The 19070-nt window shown below is 45.6% G+C and overlaps 1 protein-coding gene across 1 annotated transcript in view; it reads right to left on the reverse strand.

The window, feature by feature from the left end:
- Positions 1-4764, reverse strand: part of GALNT17 (polypeptide N-acetylgalactosaminyltransferase 17) — a 37007-nt gene extending 32243 nt beyond the window's left edge. The window contains exon 1 of the mRNA XM_060756943.2: positions 3081-4764. Within this exon, the coding sequence (XP_060612926.2) occupies positions 3081-3309 (229 nt within the window). The 5' untranslated portion in view covers positions 3310-4764. The remainder of the gene's footprint in view (positions 1-3080) is intronic.
- Positions 4765-19070: the final 14306 nt, after the last annotated feature.

Consider the following 19070-nt stretch of genomic DNA (forward strand, 5'->3'; position numbering starts at 1 on the left):
AATAATAATAAAAATAAAAATAATACATAATAATAACATTAACAATAATAACAATAACAACAATAACAATAATAGCGACTGAATACAAAAGCCAGCATAGTGATCTTGTGTACTAATCTTGTTGTGTCAAATAATAACACACTTCATTTATATTCTGCTTTATCTCCCCGGAAAGACTCAGAGTGGATTACAGTTCTACATATATAGGAAAATATTCAGTGCTTTGTTTACACAGTAAGCAACGACATACAATACACAGACACAGGTAAAGGCCTCCCCCTTTCCTGCGTCTGGAGGAGATGCTCAACTCTGGCCATGGGGAGGTGCTCTTGCCCCAATTTTCCAAGTCCATAGACTTCTCCAATCCTTGCCATCATATCTGCATATCTGCATGGGGCGCCCTTTTTATCTCCCCGCCAAGACGGTACCTATTGATCTACTTGCATAACATGTTTTGAACTGCTAGGAAGGCAGAAGCTAGGGATGATGGCTGAGAGCTCACCCCAACTTGCAGTTTTGAACTGCTAAACCTTGGATCAGCAGATTTCCTGCAGCTAGTGGTGTAACCTGCTGCACTATTGAGGCAGTTCAAATGGAGTTAAACAACATTCAATGTACAGTGTAGATGTACCCTGAGCAAATACAGAAACAGTGGCATCAGACCAGGAGGAATCCCAAAAGTTGCAGAATTGGATATTGAGTGGGAACTGGAAGGTAATTTGGGAAAACAAGAAGAGCTTTCTCTCAGAATCTCTAGGTCCTCCAACATAACCACAGAGTCACACCGAAGACCCAGAGGAGCATTTCTCAACCTGGGGGTCAGGACCCCTGGGGAGTGGCAAGAGGGTGTCAGAGGGATCACCAAAGGCCATCAGAAAACACAGTATTTTCTTTTGGTCATGGGACTTCTCTGTGGAATGTCTGGCCCAATTATATACTCTTTGATTGTAAGTGAACTACAAATCCCAGCAGCTACAACTCTCAAATGTCAAGATTTATTTTCTCCAAACTCCACCAGTGTTCACATTTAGGCATATTGAAGATCCATGCCAAGATTGATCCAGATCCATCAATGTCTGAGTCCACAGTGCTCTCTAGATGTAGATGAACTACAACTCCAAAACTCAAGGTCAATGCCCATCAAATCCTTCCAGTATTTTCTATTGGTCGTGGGAGTTCTGTGCGCAAAGTATGGTTCAATTCCATCATTGGTGGAGTTCAGAATGCTCTTTGATTGTAGGTGAACTATAAATCCCAGGAACTACAACTCCCAAATAACAAAATCAATTGCTCCCTCCAAACCCCATTAGTGTTCAAATTTGGACCTTTCAAGTATTTGTGCCAAATTTGGTCCAGGGAATGAAATACATCCTGTATATCAGATATTTACATTATGATTCATAACAGTAGCAACATTAGTTATGAAGTAGCAAGTTGGGGTTCACCACAACATGAGGAACAGTATTAAGGGGTTGCGGCATTAGGAAGGTTGAGAAACACTGATGTACACCAAGTCTTAGGAGCTTAGGACCAAGTCCGTCATGAGCTAGGAAATTCAGTGAATGGTCTTGGGCCAAGTTCAAAAACTAATGCACAACATGCATAAACAAATGCATCCTGAGTTTCCAAGTCACACCACAAACTTTAGGGAAGTCAACACAATGCCTCCCACCCTCCATCTGACAGAGAAAGACTTCCTATGAACTTCAGACACACCTGACACATGCAAAGAATATATGTTATGAAAACATATGTTAACGGAGCGCATTCACCAATGCTAGCATGGGCTACGCAAGATGCTGCAGCATTGAGCCATGGCAGTCCAAGTGCTGGGTCACACTGCATTCTTTCTACAGCAGTGGTGTTCAAAACTTTGTTCCTCCAGATGTTTCGGATGGACATCAGCTCCCAGAATCCCTGACCATTGGACAAGCTGGTCAGGGCTTCTGGGAGTAGAGTCCCAAACATCTGGAAGACCAAAAGTTGGAGTAGATCAGGCATGGGCAATCTCTGGCCCTCCAGGTGTTTTGGACTCCAACTCCCACAATTCCTAACAGCCGGTAGGCTGTTAGGAATTGTGGGAGTTGGAGTCCAAAACACCTGGAGGGCCGGAGTTTGCCCATACCTGATGTAGAAGCACCATACATCTACACAGCTAAGAAGTAGTTCCGTTAACATCAACGGATGTTGAGTCATAGAAGCATAATTGAAAGAGACCCCAAGGGCCATCCAAACCAACCCTCTGCCACATAGGAAAAGCACAATCTAAACCAGTGGTTCCCAACCTGTGATCTGTGGACTACTAAAATATGGTCCGCGGACTCACAGTTACTACACTCTTGCGACGAGAGCGACTGGTCTCGTGAAACCCTCTCATAGTGCCGAGGCTTATTAAATATGGTTTTCTGTGTGCAAGCAGATGGTGACTACTGGATGGGATATGTTCTGTATTGGAAACTAGAGCTGATGTGGTCTATTCAATGCATATTTTCTGAATCAGCACCCCAAATAACCAAACCTAATCAAAAACTGATTCGTAACCCTTTTGGTACGAATGTTGGAGAGTGGTCCCTGGTCAATGTGGTCCCTGGTCAAAGTAGTTCCTGGTAAATATGGTAAATATGGTCCCTAGTAAATATTGTCCCTGGTTAAAGTGGTCCTGGTCAATGTGGTTCCTGGTCAAAGTGGTTCCTGGTCAAAGTGGTCCCTGGTCAAGTAGTCCTTACTCAAGTAGGCCCTACTCAAAGGGTTCCTGGTCAAAGTGGTCCCTGGTCAATATGTTCCCTAGTCAAAAAAAAGGTTGGGAACCACTAATCCAAGCCCATCCAAGAAGGAGAATCCAACACAATCCACTGTCAAATGGAGCATTTTGTGTAAGGAATGTCTCCAGCACTGAATGGAAACACCAACATAATATCCAGTCCTTTCTGCATTTTCAACCAGTGCAATGGTCATCTCAAATCTCATGGAAACATCTTTTCCCCCAACTAAAACTGGACATGGAGATCAAAGGTGGCACCTTGGACCTCCTCCATCTAAGTGTGAAACAGACAATCCCACCCATGAAGGAGCCCACCTACCGTTGAGTTGGCGATAGACAATGTCTTCAAGGAGGGACAGCCTCTTCAAGACGGTGTCCTGGACGGGGATGTTGGAGAGATTGGCGGCTCCCGCTCTGGGCCGCACCTCGTGGAAGGCCTCCCCATGTTTGGCCGTGATGGGCCGACACTTGGCCAGGAAGAGGACAAAGCCCGCCACGGCGATGAGGTTCAAGACCAGCAAGACTTTCACTCTCCGCAGAGAAGCCATCAAAGAACGAGGTCCACCTTGGGTTACTGTTTCGGCGAGACCAAACCCACAGCAGTGGTGGGAACAGAAGCAGAAGGGCCCGTTCTCCACCTGGTTTCAGCAACAGCAGTAGGTGGTGGGCCCTCAAGGTGAGCACACATTGCCTGTCCTTGGCAGGTCCACCGTTTGGACAGCTGGGCTCTTTCACAAGTTTGCAGATGGGAAGGTGGGATTAAAGAAAGGCAAAACAGTCAACTTGTAAACAATCCAGGCATTGCTGTCTGGAGATCCCCAAAGGAACGTCTCCAAATCCATTATAACATCCTTGGGGCTTTGGGGTCAAGGTTGGTATCGGTCTCTCGTTCTTTCAGTCCTTGATGCTGTGGGCTTCTTGTTCCAAATGCGATCCACAGGGAAGCAACCCACGACTGCAGCGTTGTTGTCGTCGTCGTGACTCACCCGCCCGATCTGGCCCAAGCTTGAGGTGGGCCCAGAGATTGGAACCAACGGTGCAGTGTTGTTGTCGTGACTCACTCTCCCAATCTGGAGCGTTAGGTGGGCCCTGAGCTTGGAACCAACAATGTGGAGAGCCTTAAGCCACCTCCAACATCACAACATTGTCCTCGGTTGGCTCAAAAGGGCATGGGATGTCCTAGGAAGAACGGAGAAGGGGGAAGAAAGGGTCCCAAACGTGCCCAGAAGGAGCTGGCTTTGGAGGAGGCTTTGGAGGAGACCCGAAGGCCATGCTAGGGGAAGAAAAGATGGAGTGATGATGATAAAGATGGAGGGATCATGACAATAAGAGGCTTTCTGTCCCAATCTCAAGCTTTGCTTTGTCTGGATGGTTCTGCTTCAAGAGCTTGAAGGGTTGCAGAGGAGAGCATCCAAAAGAGGTGACCTGATGGCACACCAAAAGCGGTCCTGGCTTGGACTCAACCCAGCAAAGAAAGGGACGGAAGCAGGTGCTCCTTGGAGGGAAGACCCCCCCCCCTTTCCTTCCCGACCCCCTCCCCAATTGGAAACCCCCTCCCACACGCTCCCCAAAGAGAGAGAGAGAGAAAGAGAGAGAGAGAGAGAGAGAGAGAGAGAGACCCACACACTCTTCCTTGGTGCGTAAAAGGATGGCGGATGGAAGGAAGAAGCAGGAGGAGTCCAGAAGGGGATCAGGTCGCCAAGATCTCAGCCCAGGGCTCCCCAAGGATCCAAGGAAAAGGACCCCCGGCCCTGGGGGTGGATGTGGGGCCCGGCTTGGCGTCCATCTCCTCCGCCGTTGCTGCAAACGGAGGAAGAAGAAGGAGAGCCCGGGCTCAGCTCCCCTCCTTGGCGGGGCTCCCCATCCGCGTTGCTTGGAAAACCCGGGCTGGAGAGGCCGGGAAGGGAGGCTGGGAAAGGAAAGGAAGGGAAGGAGGGAGGGGGCCCTTCGGGGAGGGGGAAGGAAGCCCCGTCTGGCTGCTGCTTCGCCCCGGAGCCCAATCAGCGAAGAGGACGCCCAGCCAGCGCCGTGCCGCACAGTCAGTCTCCGCTGGCAGCCGCGTGGCCAGGCAGAGCTCTCCAAAGGCAAGCACCTGGGCCAGGGGTGGCACGCTCTTCTCCCCCATCTCTCCATTTCCAGGTCTCCAAACAGGTCCTTTCTACAACTTAACCTTTGTGTCCCCAGCCCTTTAAGCCAGTGTTTCTCAACCCCATAATAGAGCTCCTTTATGTTGTGGTGGCCCAATGGCCGGTCCCTTTGCAGCCCCCAGGGTCTAGAGGTCTTCAGAGTCAGGGAAGCCCTAAGGGGAAGCCTGCCATAAGTCTTGATGGACCTTCAGAGGTGTCTGTGGCCCTTCAGCAGACCCCATGAGTCTTCAGAGTCAGGGAAGCCCAAAGGGGAAGTCGGCCATAGTCTTTATGGACCTTCAAAGGTGCCTTTGCCCCATCAGCAGACTCCATGAGTCTTCAGAGCCAGGGTAGCCTGAAGGGGAAGTTGGCCATAGGTGTTTATGAACCTTCAGAGCTGTCTTCAGCAGACTCCATGATTCTTCAGAGTCAGGGAATCCCAAAGAGAAATTCGGCTATAGGTGTTTATGGACCTTCAGACACCCTTCAGCAGATTCCATGATTCTTCAGTCAGAGAAGTTGGCCATAGGTGTTTATGGGCCTTCGGAGGTGCCTGTGGCCCCTCAGAGGACTCTATGAGTCTTTAAAGTCAGGGAAGCCTGAAGGGGAAGTCAGCCATAGCTGTTTATGGACCTTCAGAGGTGTCTTCAGCAGACTCCATGATTCTTCAGAGTCAGGGAATCCCAAAGAGAAGGTCGGCTATAGGTGTTTATGGACCTTCAGAGGCCCTTCAGCAGACTCTATTATTCTTCAGAGTCTGAGAAGTTGGCCATAGGTGTTTATGGGCCTTCAGAGGTGCCTGTGGCCCCTCAGCAGACTCCATGAGTCATAAGTCAGGGAAGCCCAAAGGGGAAGTTAGCCATAGGTGTTTATGGACCTTCAGAGGTTCCTGTGACCTTTCAGCGGACTCCATGAGTCTTCAAAGTCAGGAAAGCCCAAAGAGGAAGTTGTCCATAGGTGTTTATGGGCCTTCAGAGGTGCCTGTGACCAGTGGACTCCATGAGTCTTCAGAGTCAGGGGAACCCAAAGGGGAAGTCGACCATAGGTATTTATGGACCTTCAGAGGTGCCTGCAACCCTTCAGCAGACTCCATGATTCTTTGGAGTCAGGAAAGTCGGCCATAGGTGTTTATGGACCTTCAGAGGTGTCTGTGGTCTCCATGATTCTTCAGAGTCAGGGAATCCCAAAGAGAAAGTCAGCTATAGGTGTTTATGGACCTTCAGATGCCCTTCAGCAGACTCCATGATTCTTCAGTCAGAGCAGTTGGCCATAGGTGTTTATGGGCCTTCAGAGGTGCCTGTGACCCCTCAGAGGACTCTACGAGTCTTCAAAGTCAGGGTAGCCTGAAGGGGAAGTCGGCCATAGGTGTTTATGGTCCTTCAGAAGTGTTGATGGCCCTTCAACGGACCCCAGGAGTCTTCAAAGTCTGAGAATTCCAAAGGGCAAGTCGGCCATAGGTGTTTTATGGGTGTTCGGAGGTGTTGGGCCCATCAGTGGACTCCATGAGGCTTCAGAGTTAGGGTAGTCCAAATGGGAAGTCGACCATAGGTATTTATAGACCTTCAGAGGTGCCTGTGACCCTTCAGCAGACACAATGATTCTTTGGAGTCAGGGAATCCCAAAGAGAAGGTCGGCTATAAGTGTTTATGGATCTTCAGAGACCCATCAGCAGACTCTGTTATTCTTCAGAGTCTGAGAAGTTGGCCATAGGTGTTCATTGGCCTTCAGAGGTGCCTGTGGCCCCTCAGCAGACTCCATGAGTCATAAGTCAGGGAAGCCCAAAGGGGAAGTTAGCCATAGGTGTTTATGGACCTTCAGAGGTTCCTGTGACCCTTCAGCGGACTCCATGAGTCTTCAAAGTCAGGAAAGCCCAAAGAGGAAGTTGTCCATAGGTGTTTATGGGCCTTCAGAGGTGCCTGTGACCAGTGGACTCCATGAGTCTTCAGAGTCAGGGGAACCCAAAGGGGAAGTCGACCATAGGTATTTATGGACCTTCAGAGGTGCCTGCGACCCTTCAGCAGACTCCATGATTCTTTGGAGTCAAGGAAGTCAGCCATAGGTGTTTAAGGACCTTCAAAGGTGTCTGTGGTCCTTCTGGGGACTCCATGATTCTTCAGAGTCAGGGAATCCCAAAGAGAAAGTTGGATATAGGTGTTTATGGACCTTCAGATGCCCTTCAGCAGACTCCATGATTCTTCAGTCAGAGAAGTTGGCCATATGTGTTTATGGGCCTTCAGAGGTGCCTGTGCCCCTCAGAGGACTCTATTTCAAAATCAGGGAAGCCTGAAGGGGAAGTCAGCCATAGGTGTTTATGGTCCTTCTGAAGTGTCAGTGGCCCTTCAATGGACCCCAAGAGTCTTCAAAGTATGGGAATTCCAAAGAGCAAGTCGGCCATAGGTGTTTTATGGGCATTCGGAGGTGTTGGGCCCATCAGTGGACTCCATGAATCTTCAAGTTAGGGTAGCCCAAAGGGGGGGTTGGCCATAGGTGTTTGTGGACCTTTCGAGGTGCCTGTGACCCTTCAGTAGACTCCATGATTCTTCAGAGTCAGGGAATCCCAAAGAGAAAGTTGGCTATAGGTGTTTATGGACCTTCAGACGCCCTTCAACAGACTCCATGGTTCTTCAGTCAAAGAAGTTGGCCATAGGTGTTTATGGGCCTTCAGAGGTGCCTGTGGCCCCTCAGAGGACTCCATGAATCTTCAGAGTCAGGGAAGCCCGAAGGGGAAGTTGGCCATAGGTCTTTATGGGCCTTCAGAGGTGTCTGTGGCCCTTCAATAGAGTCCATTAGTCTTCAAAGTCAGGGTGGCCTGAAGGGGAAGTCAGCCATAGGTGTTTATGGATCTTCAAAGGTGTCTGGTCCTTCCGTGTCATCTATGCATCTTCAGAGGAGGTAAGGCCCTTTGGGGGAACCATAGCTATCTGTAGGTCTTCCATTGTGTCTATGGGTATTCAGAGGAAGGGAAATCCTGTATGCCATTGGCATATGTGGATCTTCAGAGGTATCTGTGGACCTTTTTTATAGTCTGTGGGTCTTCAGAGGCAGGAAGTCCTATGGGAGGTATGCTATTGAGGTCTATGTATCTTCAGAAGGGTCTGTGGCCCTTCAGTGTCATCCATGGGTCTTCTGAGGTGTCTGTGGGCCTTCATTTGCATCTCTGGCTTTTCGAGGCAAGGTGACCCTATGGGGAAGAGTGCCATAGGTGTCTGTGGGCCTTTAGTGGTATATATGCATGTTCAGAAGAAGGGAGGCTCTATGGAAGAATGAGCTGTAGGAGTCTGTAGGTCTTCAGATATATACGTGGCCTTTCATTTGCATCTATGGGTCTTCAGAGGTAGGCAGGTCCTATGTGGAAGTGTGGCATAGTTTATAGGGGTCTTCAGAGGTGCCTGTGAGTCTTTAGATATGTGTATGGGTGTTCAGAGGAAGGGAATCTCTATGGGGAAGTGTGACATTGGTATCTGTGGGTCTTCAGAGATGTCTGTATGCCTTCAACAGTGTCGATGGATCTTCTGATAAATGGAGACCACATGAGCAAGTGTGCCATTGGTGTCTGTGGGTATTCAGAGGTGTCTGTGAGTCTTTAGAGGTGTCTATGGGTGTTCAAAGGGAGGAAGCCTCTGTGGGGAAGAGTCTCATGGATGTTTATGAACATTCAGAGGTGTTCTGTGACCCTTTCGTGGCATCTATGGGTCTTCAGAGGCCCTATGGGGAAGTGTGCCATGGGTCTTCAGAGGTGTTTATGGGCCTTTTTTAAAAACACACAAACTCAAAGTTTGCAAACTTGGCATTATATGAAATGTCCTTTGACCAGAAGCTGCCCACTTGGAGTGCCTCTGGTGTTGCTGCAAGAAGGTCCTCCATTGTGCATGTGGCAGGGCTCAGGGTGCATTGCAGTAGGTGGCCTGTGGTTTGCTCTTCTCCACACTCGCATGTTGTGGATTCCACTTTGTGGCCCCATTTCTGAAGGTTGGTTCTGCATCTCGTGGTGCCAGAGCGCAGTCTGTTCAGCGCCTTCCAAGTCGCCCAGTTTTCTGTGTGCCCAGAGGGGAGTCTCTCATTTGGTATCAGCCATTGGTTGAGGTTCTGGGTTTGAGCCTGTCACTCTTGGACTCTCGCTTGCTGAGGTGTTCCAGCGAGTGTCTCTGTAGATCTTAGAAAACTATTTCTTGATTTAAGTCGTTGACGTGCTGGCTGATACCCAAACAAGGGATGAGCTGAAGATGTCACTTTTTGCTTGATATTCAGGCAGTGCTTCTTGTAGGTCAGAGAATGGTCCAGAGTAACTCACAGGGATTTGGGTGTGCTGCAATGCCTCCAGTGGGATTCCTTCCCAGGTTTTCCTCAGAGCTCAAGATGCTTGTCTGTTCTTAAGGTGAAAAGCAGGCCTCTGCATTTTAGATGGATTCAGAATCAGCTGGTTTTCCCTGTAATAGGCAGTAAGAGCACCTAGAGCTTTGGAGAGCTTCTGTTCAACTACCTCAAAGCTCCCTGCTTGAGCAGTGATGGCCCGATTGTCAGCATAGATGAAACTCTCTGTCCATCCCGACAGTGGCTGGTCATTTGTGTAAATGTTGAACATGGATGAAGCAAGCATGCTCCCCTGAGGCAGGCCGTTCTTCTGTTTTCACCATCTGCTTCTGTGGCCCTGGAACCCAACAAAAAAACTCCTGCTTTGTAGCAGATTTCCTATGAGGCAGGTGAGGTGGTCATCCTTTGTGATATTATACATTTTTCTCAGGAAGAGGCGGTGGTTTACAGTATCATAAGCGGCTGACAGGTCTATGAGGACTGCTCTGGTGATCTGCTGCCTTTCAAAGCCATCTTCTATGTGCTGGGTCAGGTTCGGCACTTGCGATGTGCAGCTTTTGCCTTTCCTGAAGCCAGCTTGCTGTGGAATCAGACATGGATCTATTTTTTCCATAATTCTATGCAAAATAAGTCTCTCCAGAACTTTGTAGAGGTGGCACAACAGGGAGATTGGTCTGTAGCTTTTTGGGTCATTACGGTTTTTGCCTGGCTTCAAGATGGCGATGACTCTTGCTTTCCTCCAGATTTTGGGGATCTGACAGGATGCAGTGCATTTGTTCATCAGATCCAGCAGCAGAATAATAACAATAATAATCACAATTATTGTCATTATTATTATTATTATTATTATTATTATTATTATTATTATTGATGAAATAATTGGGTCTTGATCTGGATATAAATAGGGTAGCAACAACAACAACACAATTACCATCTATAGAGGATATTCAGACATTATTTTTATTATTATGAGTTTTCTGGGCTGTATGGCCATGTTGCAGAAGCATTATCTCCTGACGTTTTGCCTGCATCTATGGCAGGCCTCCTCAGAGGTTGTGAGGATGCCTGCCATAGATGGAGGTGAAATGTCAGGAGTGAATGCTTCTGGAACATGGCCACACAGCCCAGAAAACTCACAACAATCCAGTGATTCCGGCCATGATAGAATAATAATAGTATATTATGACAAATTATTATTATTATTATTATTATTATTATTATTGATGATGATATAATAATAATAATATATTCTGACAATATGTTATTATTATTACTGATATAATAATATAGTCCAACAATATATTATTATTATTATTATTATTATTGATGATGATGATGATAATCTAGTCTGACAATATATTATTATTATTCTTGATTATTATTATTTAATAATAATATAGTCCAATAATATATTATTGTTGTTGTTGATGATGATGATATAATATAGTCAGACAATATGTTGTTGTTATTATTATTATTATTATTATTTCATCATCATTAATAATAATAATATATTATCGGACTATATTATTATTATTATTATTGATGGTGATGATAATGATATAATAATAATATAGTCCAACAATATATTACTATTATTATTATTATTATTATTATTGTGATGATACAATAAAATAGTCCGACAATACATTGTTATTGTTGTTGTTGTTATTATTATTATTATTGATGGTGATGATACAATAATAATATAGTCTGACAATATATTATTATTATTACTGATGTTATAATAATAATGTAGTCCAACAATATATTCCTTTATTTTATTGATACAAAAAAACACAGTATGTCACACCAAACAAGATCTATATGCTGGATTTCGTATCACAAAATCAAAAGTCCCAAGCGTCCAGGACCGTGTGAGGAATTTTCGAATGATGTGCGTAGATCCTTGGCCTTTTGCAGTTGACAGATCGTGATTTTGTTAATGTTTATTGTTTCCAAATGCCAACAAATATATGTGTGTGTGTGATGTAATAATAATATAGTCCGACAATATATTATTATTATTATTATTATTATTATTATTATTATTATTGATGGTGATATAATAATAATATAGTCCAACAATATATTATTAGTATTATTCGTATTGATGGTGATATAATAATAATATAGTCCGACAATATATTATTAGTATTATTAGTATTGATGGTGATATAATAATAATATAGTCTGACAATATATTATTATTATTATTGATGGTGAAATAATAATAATATAGTCCGACAATATATTATTAGTATTATTAGCATTGATGGTGATATAATAATAATATAGTCCGACAATTTATTATTATTATTATTATTATTATTATTGATGTTTTGAGTCACTTTATCAAAAGAAAAGTAGGATGATAATTATCATCATCATCATCTGCTTTGGATTTCTTGCTGTCCTTCTTTCTTTCTTGTTTTCCTTCCCTTCTTTATTGTGCCTTCCTGCCATCCTTCCCAAAATATAATGAAGGGTTGCAATGTCTCTATTTGTCCACTGGGTGGCGGCAAAGAGGCGCCTCAAGGCCAATGGCTCAGCCTTTGCCTTTTAAGGGTGCAATGTTCGCTGTGTCCACCTGAGGGCGGCAAAGAGCCTCCCTTAAGGCTCTGCAAACAAAGGAAACAGGTTGAACTCTATGTTAATAGCATGGAATTCTCTTTCTTTGGACTCAAAAGCCCATGTTTCCCAATCAGCATAGCCCTGAAGGCTATTCATGTACTGAATTAATGCAAATAATAATGCTAGAAAGGTGAAATGTCTTTATATGTCTTCTTTTGCATTTATTATTATTATCATCATCATCACCCAGAGCATTAAAGAGGGATACATATCTGTTAATCTAGGTTTTCTGACCAATCAGTGGAGGGGGAAAGGGGTGGGACTTAATTTGAAATTCTGCAAAAGACGGAAGCTTTGCAATGACATCATATTATTATTATATTATTATAGTATAATATAAAATAATTATTTATATAAAATAAATAAAGTATTATTATTAATAATATTTTATTTATATTCCGCCCTATCTTCCCAAGGTGATTATTAATTACTAACTTGGGGACCTGGAGGTGCCCGGGTTATTTCAGAAAGGCATTGTGTGCCAAGGTTGGTCTTTATCAGTTATTTATGTGGCCCGCAGTGGTCTCAGGAAGTTAGTGAAGGTACTGCGAGTCCCATCGTCCATGGTCTATCCTCCTCCAAACAGCACCAGGATGTAGAGTAGGCCATGGGGGCTCTTTGTGCCAAGTTTGATCTTTATTGGTCATTGGATGGGGTTTGCAGTGCTCTCAGGAAGTGAGTAAGAATACTGCAAGTCCCATCATCCATGGTCCGTCCTCCTCCAAACTGGACCAGGATGTAGAGTGGGTCATGGGAGTTCTGTGTGCCAAGTTTGGTCTTTATCGGTCATTGAGTGGGGTTCACAGCGCTCTCAGGATGTGAGTGGAGGTACTGCAAGTCCTATCACCCATGGTCTGTCCTCCTCCAAACTGAACCAGGATATAGAGTGGGTTATGGGGGCTCTGTATGTCAAGTTTAGTCTTTATCAGTCATCGGATGAGGGGTCGCAGTGCTCTCAAGAAGTGAGTGAAGGGACTGCAAGTCCCATCATCCATTGTCCGTCCTCGCCCAATGTGCACCAGGATGTAGAGTGGGTCATGGGGGCTCCGTGTGCCAAGTTTGTCCTTGATCTGTCATTGGAGGGAACCACAGTGGTCTGCGGGTACCCAAGTGTTTTAAAGTACTAAAAATCACATAATCTGTGGTCCACCTCCCCCAAATCGCACCAGGATGTAAAGTGGGTCATGGGGGTTATGTGTGCCAAGTTTGGTCTTCATCATTAATTGGATGAGGGTCGCAACAGTCTTGGGAAGTGAATGGATGTAATTCAAGTCCCATCATCCATGGTCCACTTTCCTCCAAATTGCAGTAGGATGTAGAATGGGTCATGGGGGCTGTGTGTAGGTTGGTCTTCATCAGTTATTTATGTGGCTCGCAATGGTCTCAGGAAGTTAGTGTAGGTAGTGCGAGTCCCATCATCCATGATTCATCCTCCTCCAAACAGTTCCAGGATGTAGAGTGGCTCATGGGGACTCTGAGTGCCGAGTTTGGTCTTGACCAGTCATTGATGAGGGTTGCAGTGGTCTCAGAAAATGAGTGAAGTCCCATCATACATTGTCCACCCTCCCCCAAACTGCACCAGAATGTTGAGTTGGCCATGGGGGCTCTGTGTGCCAAGTTTGGTCTTGATTGGTCATTGGATGAAGGATCAGCAGTCTCGGGAAGTGAATGGAGATATTTCAAGTCCCATCATCCATGGTCCATACTCCTCCAAACTACATCAGGATGTACAGTGGGTCATGAGGGCTCTGTGTGCCAAGTTTGGTCTTCATCAATCATTGCATGAGGGTTGCAACAGTCTCAAGAAGTGAGTGAAGATACTTCAGGGCCCATCATCCTTGGTGCAGGCTCCTCAAAACTGGACCAGCATGTAGAATGGGTCATGGGGGCTCTGTGTGCCAAGTTTGAGCTTGATCAGTCATTGAATGAGGGTTGCAATGGTCTCAGTCAGTGAGTGGAGGTACTTCAAGTCCCATCATCCATGGTCCACCCTCCTCCAAACTGCAGTAGGATGCAGAGCAGGTCATGGGGGCTCTGTGTGCCAAGTTTGGTCTTTGTTGGCGGCCGCAGTGGTCTGTGGGAACCGAAGGGTTTGAAAATACTACAAATCACATCATCCATTGTCCGCCTGCCCCCAAACCTCATGAGGACGTTAAGGCAGTCATGGGGGTTATGTGTGCCAAAAGTGGGCTTGATCAGTCATTGGATATGGGTCGCAGTGGTTTCAGGAAGTGAGTGGAGGTACTTCAAGTCCCATCATCCGTGGTCTGCCCTAGTCCAAACTGCAGCAGGATGTAGAGTAGGTCATGGGGGCTCTGTGTCCCAAGTTTGGTCTTTATCGGTCTTTGTTGGGGGCACAGTGGTCTGTGGGAACTGAAGGGTTTGAAAGTACTACACGTCCCAAAATCCGTGGTCTACCTCCCCCAAATTGCACCAGGACCAAGAGGGTCATGGGGGTTGTGTGCCAAGTTTGGTCTAGATTCATCATTTGTGGGTGTTACAGTGGCCTGTGAAATTGGCAGCCAATCAGAAAGCTGCCACATACATATAGTCCACCGCAAACATACATTCTCTTTTTTTATTATATATATAGATATAGATATAAAGATATAGATATATAGATATAGATAATTATGCCCTACTTTTCTCTATAGATTAAGATCCAAAGTAGTTTCTGTCATTGTTAGCATGATTTCCTTCCCTTTCCCAAGATATAATGAAAGGCTGCAATGTCTGGATTTGGCCACTGGATGGCGGAAAGGTGCCTCTCAATGCTTTGCCTATGTCTCAGCTGCCTGCATAGAAGCCTATGGTGGCCCTCTAAAGGTGCAGTGCTGGCTGTGCCCACCGGAGGGCGGCAAAGAGACATACATGAGGCGCAGCATACAAAGTGTCATAATAATAATAATATAATGAATGAGAGTTGCCAGATGTTCAAGCTGGGTTTAGAAAAGGCAGAGGAACGAGAGACCAGATTGCCAATATCCGCTGGATAATGGAGAAAGGCAGGGAGTTTCAGAAAAACATCTACTTCTGCTTCATTGACTATTCTAAAGCCCTTGACTGTGTGGATCATAATAAATTGTGGCAAGTTCTTGGTGGGATGGGCATACCAAGCCACCTTGTCTCTCTCCTGAGGAATCTGTACAAGGACCAAGTCGCAACAGTAAGGACTGACCACGGAACAACAGACTGGTTCAAGATTGGGAAAGGCGTACGGCAAGGCTGCATACTCTCACCCAACCTTTTTAACTTGTATGCAGAACACATCATGCGATGTGCGGGGCTTGATGAATGCAAAGCTGGGGTGAAAATTGCTGGAAGAAACATTAACAACCTCAGATATGCAGATGACACCACTCTGATGGCCGAAAGCGAGGAGGAGCTGAGGAGCCTTCTAATCAAGGTGAAAGAAGAAAGCGCAAAAGCCGGGTTGCAGCTGAATGTCAAAAAAACCAAGATTATGGCAACAAGAATGATTGACAACTGGAAAATAGAGGGAGAAAATGTGGAGGCCGTGACAGACTTTGTATTTCTAGGCGCAAAGATTACTGCAGATGCAGACTGTGGCCAGGAAATCAGAAGACGCTTACTTCTTGGGAGGAGAGCAATGTCCAGTCTCGATAAAATAGTAAAGAGTAGAGACATCAGACTGGCAACAAAGATCCGCCTAGTCCAAGCCATGGTATTCCCTGTAGTAACCTACGGATGTGAGAGCTGGACCATAGGGAAGGCTGAGCGAAGGAAGATCGATGCTTTTGAGCTGTGGTGTTGGAGGAAAGTTCTGAGAGTGCCTTGGACTGCGAGAAGATCCAACCAGTCCATCCTCCAGGAAATAAAGCCCGGCTGCTCACTGGAAGGAAGGATACTAGAGACAAAGTTGAAGTACTTTGGCCACATCATGAGGAGACAGCAAAGCCTAGAGAAGACAATTATGCTGGGGAAAGTGGAAGGCAAAAGGAAGAGGGGCCGACCTAGGGCAAGATGGATGGATGGCATCCTTGAAGTGACTGGACTGACCTTGAAGGAGCTGGGGGTGGTGACGGCCGACAGGGAGCTCTGGCGTGGGCTGGTCCACGAGGTCACGAAGAGTCGGAGACGACTGAACGAATGAACAATAATGAATGGCTGCAATGTCTCGATTTAGCCACTGGATGGCGGCAAAGAGGCGCCTCTCAATGCATTGCCTATGGCTCAAGTGCCTACATAGAAGCCTATGGTGGCCCTCTAAAGGTGCAGTGCTCGCTGTGCCCACCGGAGGGCGGCAAAGAGACATTTATGAGGCGCAGCATATCAAGTGTCATAATAATAATAATATAACGAATGGCTGCAATGTCTCGATTGAGCCACTGGGTGGCGACAAAGAGGCGCCTCTCAATGCATTGCCTATGGCACTGCTGCCTGCATAGAAGCCTATGGTGGCCCTCTAAAGGTGCAGCGCTCGCTTTGTCCACCGGAGGGCGGCAAAGAGACATACATGAGATGCAGCATACAAAGTGTCATAATAATAATAATATAATGAATAGCTGCGGTGTCTGGATTTGGCCACTGGGTGGCGGCAAAGAGGCGCCTCTCAATGCTTTGCCAATGGTTCAGCTGCCTGCATAGAAGCCTATGGTGGCCCTCTGAAGGCGCAGTGCTTGCTTTGTCCACCAGAGGGAGGCAGAGAGACATACATGAGACGCAGCAAAGTGTCATAACAATAATAATATAATGAATAGCTGCGGAGTCTCGATTTGGCCGCTGGATGGCGGCAAAGAGGCGCCTCAACGCATTGCCAATAGGTCAGCTGCCTGCATAGAAGCCTATGGTGGCCCTCTAAAGGTGCAGCGCTCGCTTTGTCCACCGGAGGGCGGCAAAGAGACATACATGAGGCGCAGCATACAAAGCGTCATAGTACAGTAGTAATAATATAATGAATGGCTGAAATGTCTCGATTGAGCCACTGGGTGGCGGCAAAGAGGGGCCTCTGAATGCATTGCCTATGGCACAGCTGCCTGCATAGAAGCCTATGGTGGCCCTCTAAAGGTGCAGCGCTCGCTTTGTCCACCAGAGGGAGGCAAAGAGACTTTTATGAGGCGCAGCATACAAAGTGTCATAATAATAATAATAATATAATGAATGGCTGCAATGTCTCGATTGAGCCACTGGGTGGCGGCAAAGAGGCGCCTCTCAATGCATTGCCTATGGCAGAGCTGCCTGCATAGAAGCCTATGATTGCCCTCTAAAGGTGCAGCGCTCGCTGTGTCCACCGGAGGGCGGCAAAGAGACATACATGAGGCGCAGCATACAAAGCGTCATAGTAGTAATAATATAATGAATGGCTGCAATGTCTCCATTTGGCCACTTGGTGGTGGCAAAGAGCCGCCTCTCAATGCATTGCCAATGGTTCAGCTGCCTGCATAGAAGCCTATGGTGGCCCTCTAAAGGTGCAGCGCTCGCTTTGTCCACCGGAGGGCGGCAAAGAGACATACATGAGGCGCAGCATACAAAGTGTCATAATAATAATAATAATAGTGTATAATGAATAGCTGCGGTGTCTGGATTTGGCCACTGGATGGCGGCAAAGAGGTGCCTCTCAATGCTTTGCCAATGGTTCAGCTGCCTGCTATGGTAGCCCTCTGAAGGTGCAGTGCTCGCTTTGTCCACCGGAGGGCGGCAAAGAGACATACATGAGGCGCAGCATACAAATGGGTCATTGGGTCAGAAACCCTTCCTGGCCTCAGAATGCATAATAATAATAACAATAATGATGATGATGATGATGACAGTGAGGGAGATATTTTTATTCTTCTTCTTCTCTCCTAATCAAGATCCAACGCAGCTCACATCAATAATATCAGAGCCCCTCCCCCAGCAACAATATAATATTATATAATACTAATATTATGAATGATGTATTAGTACTATGCTAATAATATAGCATGTTTTATGTACATATGACTTGTAAGCCACTCTGAGTCCCCTTCGGGGTGAGAAGGGCAGCATATAAATGTCGTAAATAAATAAATAATAATAATTATGATGATTATTCTGCTTTTTACTCCTAATTGAGACCCCAAAGCAACTCAGAATAATACATTTTTATTCCACTTTTCTTTCGTAATCAAGACCCAGCGCAGCTCACATATGATTGTGTTTATTATTGTTAGCATTATTCTGCATTTATTTTAATTGATACCCAAAGCATTTCACATCAATAATGATAACGATGGCAATCTGTAGGCTTTGATCTGTAGAGAAAATCCAGATGTTATTACGATGCACTCCCCAAAGGATTCGTGATACCTCTGAGCATGTACAGAGTATATTTATCCATTCTGATACCAGGAAGGGTTCTTGACCATTCTTTCCCAGCAAGGCCTCTGAGCATGTCCAGAGTGCATTGACCCATTTTGTGGCTAGATTATATTTAGAATTCAGCCGTTCTCCTTCCTTCGTTTTATTTTATTTTTCCTTCCTTCTTTCCTTCCTTCCTTCCTTCCTTCCTTCTTTTTTCCCTTTCCTTCCTTATTGTCCTTCCCTCCCTCCCCAAAGGGGATCAATGAAGGGAAAATCTAATGCATGGCTGCAATTTGCCAGTTTGGCCACTGGATGGCAGCAGAGGCGCTTCTCCTCAATGACTGTCTGCATAGAAGCCTATGGCTCAGTCATTGCTTTCTGAGGATGCAATGCTTACTGTGTCCACCTGAGGGCAGCAAAGGGCCATACATGAGGGCATTGAATATAATGGGGTCATTGGGTCAGAATGGAGGGATGATAATTAATAAATGATGACGAGGATAATATTTTTATTATTCTACTTCTCTCTCCTAATTAAGACAAAAAAAAAGCAGCTCACATCAATAATAATGTTTATTAGCATTATTATGTGTTTCCGAGACCCAAAGCAAATAATACTAATAATAATATAATGATTGTATTTTTTCTTCTGGTTTTATCACCTAATCAAGACCCAAAGGAGCTCACATCAATGATAATGATAATAATAAATGCTTGGGAAGTGTTTGACTTGTGATTTTGTTGTAAGAAATCCAGCATATGTATCTCGTTTTCTGTGTCATACTGTGTTCTTGTGTAGGTAAAATAATAATAATAATAATAATAATAATAATAATAATAATAATGTGTTGTCGAAGGCTTTCGTGGTCGGGATCACTGGGTTGCTGCGAGTTTTCCTGCATGGTAGGCTGCCTGCCATAGACGCAGGTGAAACATGCTTCTGGAACATGGTCATA

The sequence above is a fragment of the Anolis sagrei genome, chromosome 11 (genome assembly GCF_037176765.1).
Source record: "Anolis sagrei isolate rAnoSag1 chromosome 11, rAnoSag1.mat, whole genome shotgun sequence".
NCBI classification, from domain to species: domain Eukaryota; kingdom Metazoa; phylum Chordata; class Lepidosauria; order Squamata; family Dactyloidae; genus Anolis; species Anolis sagrei.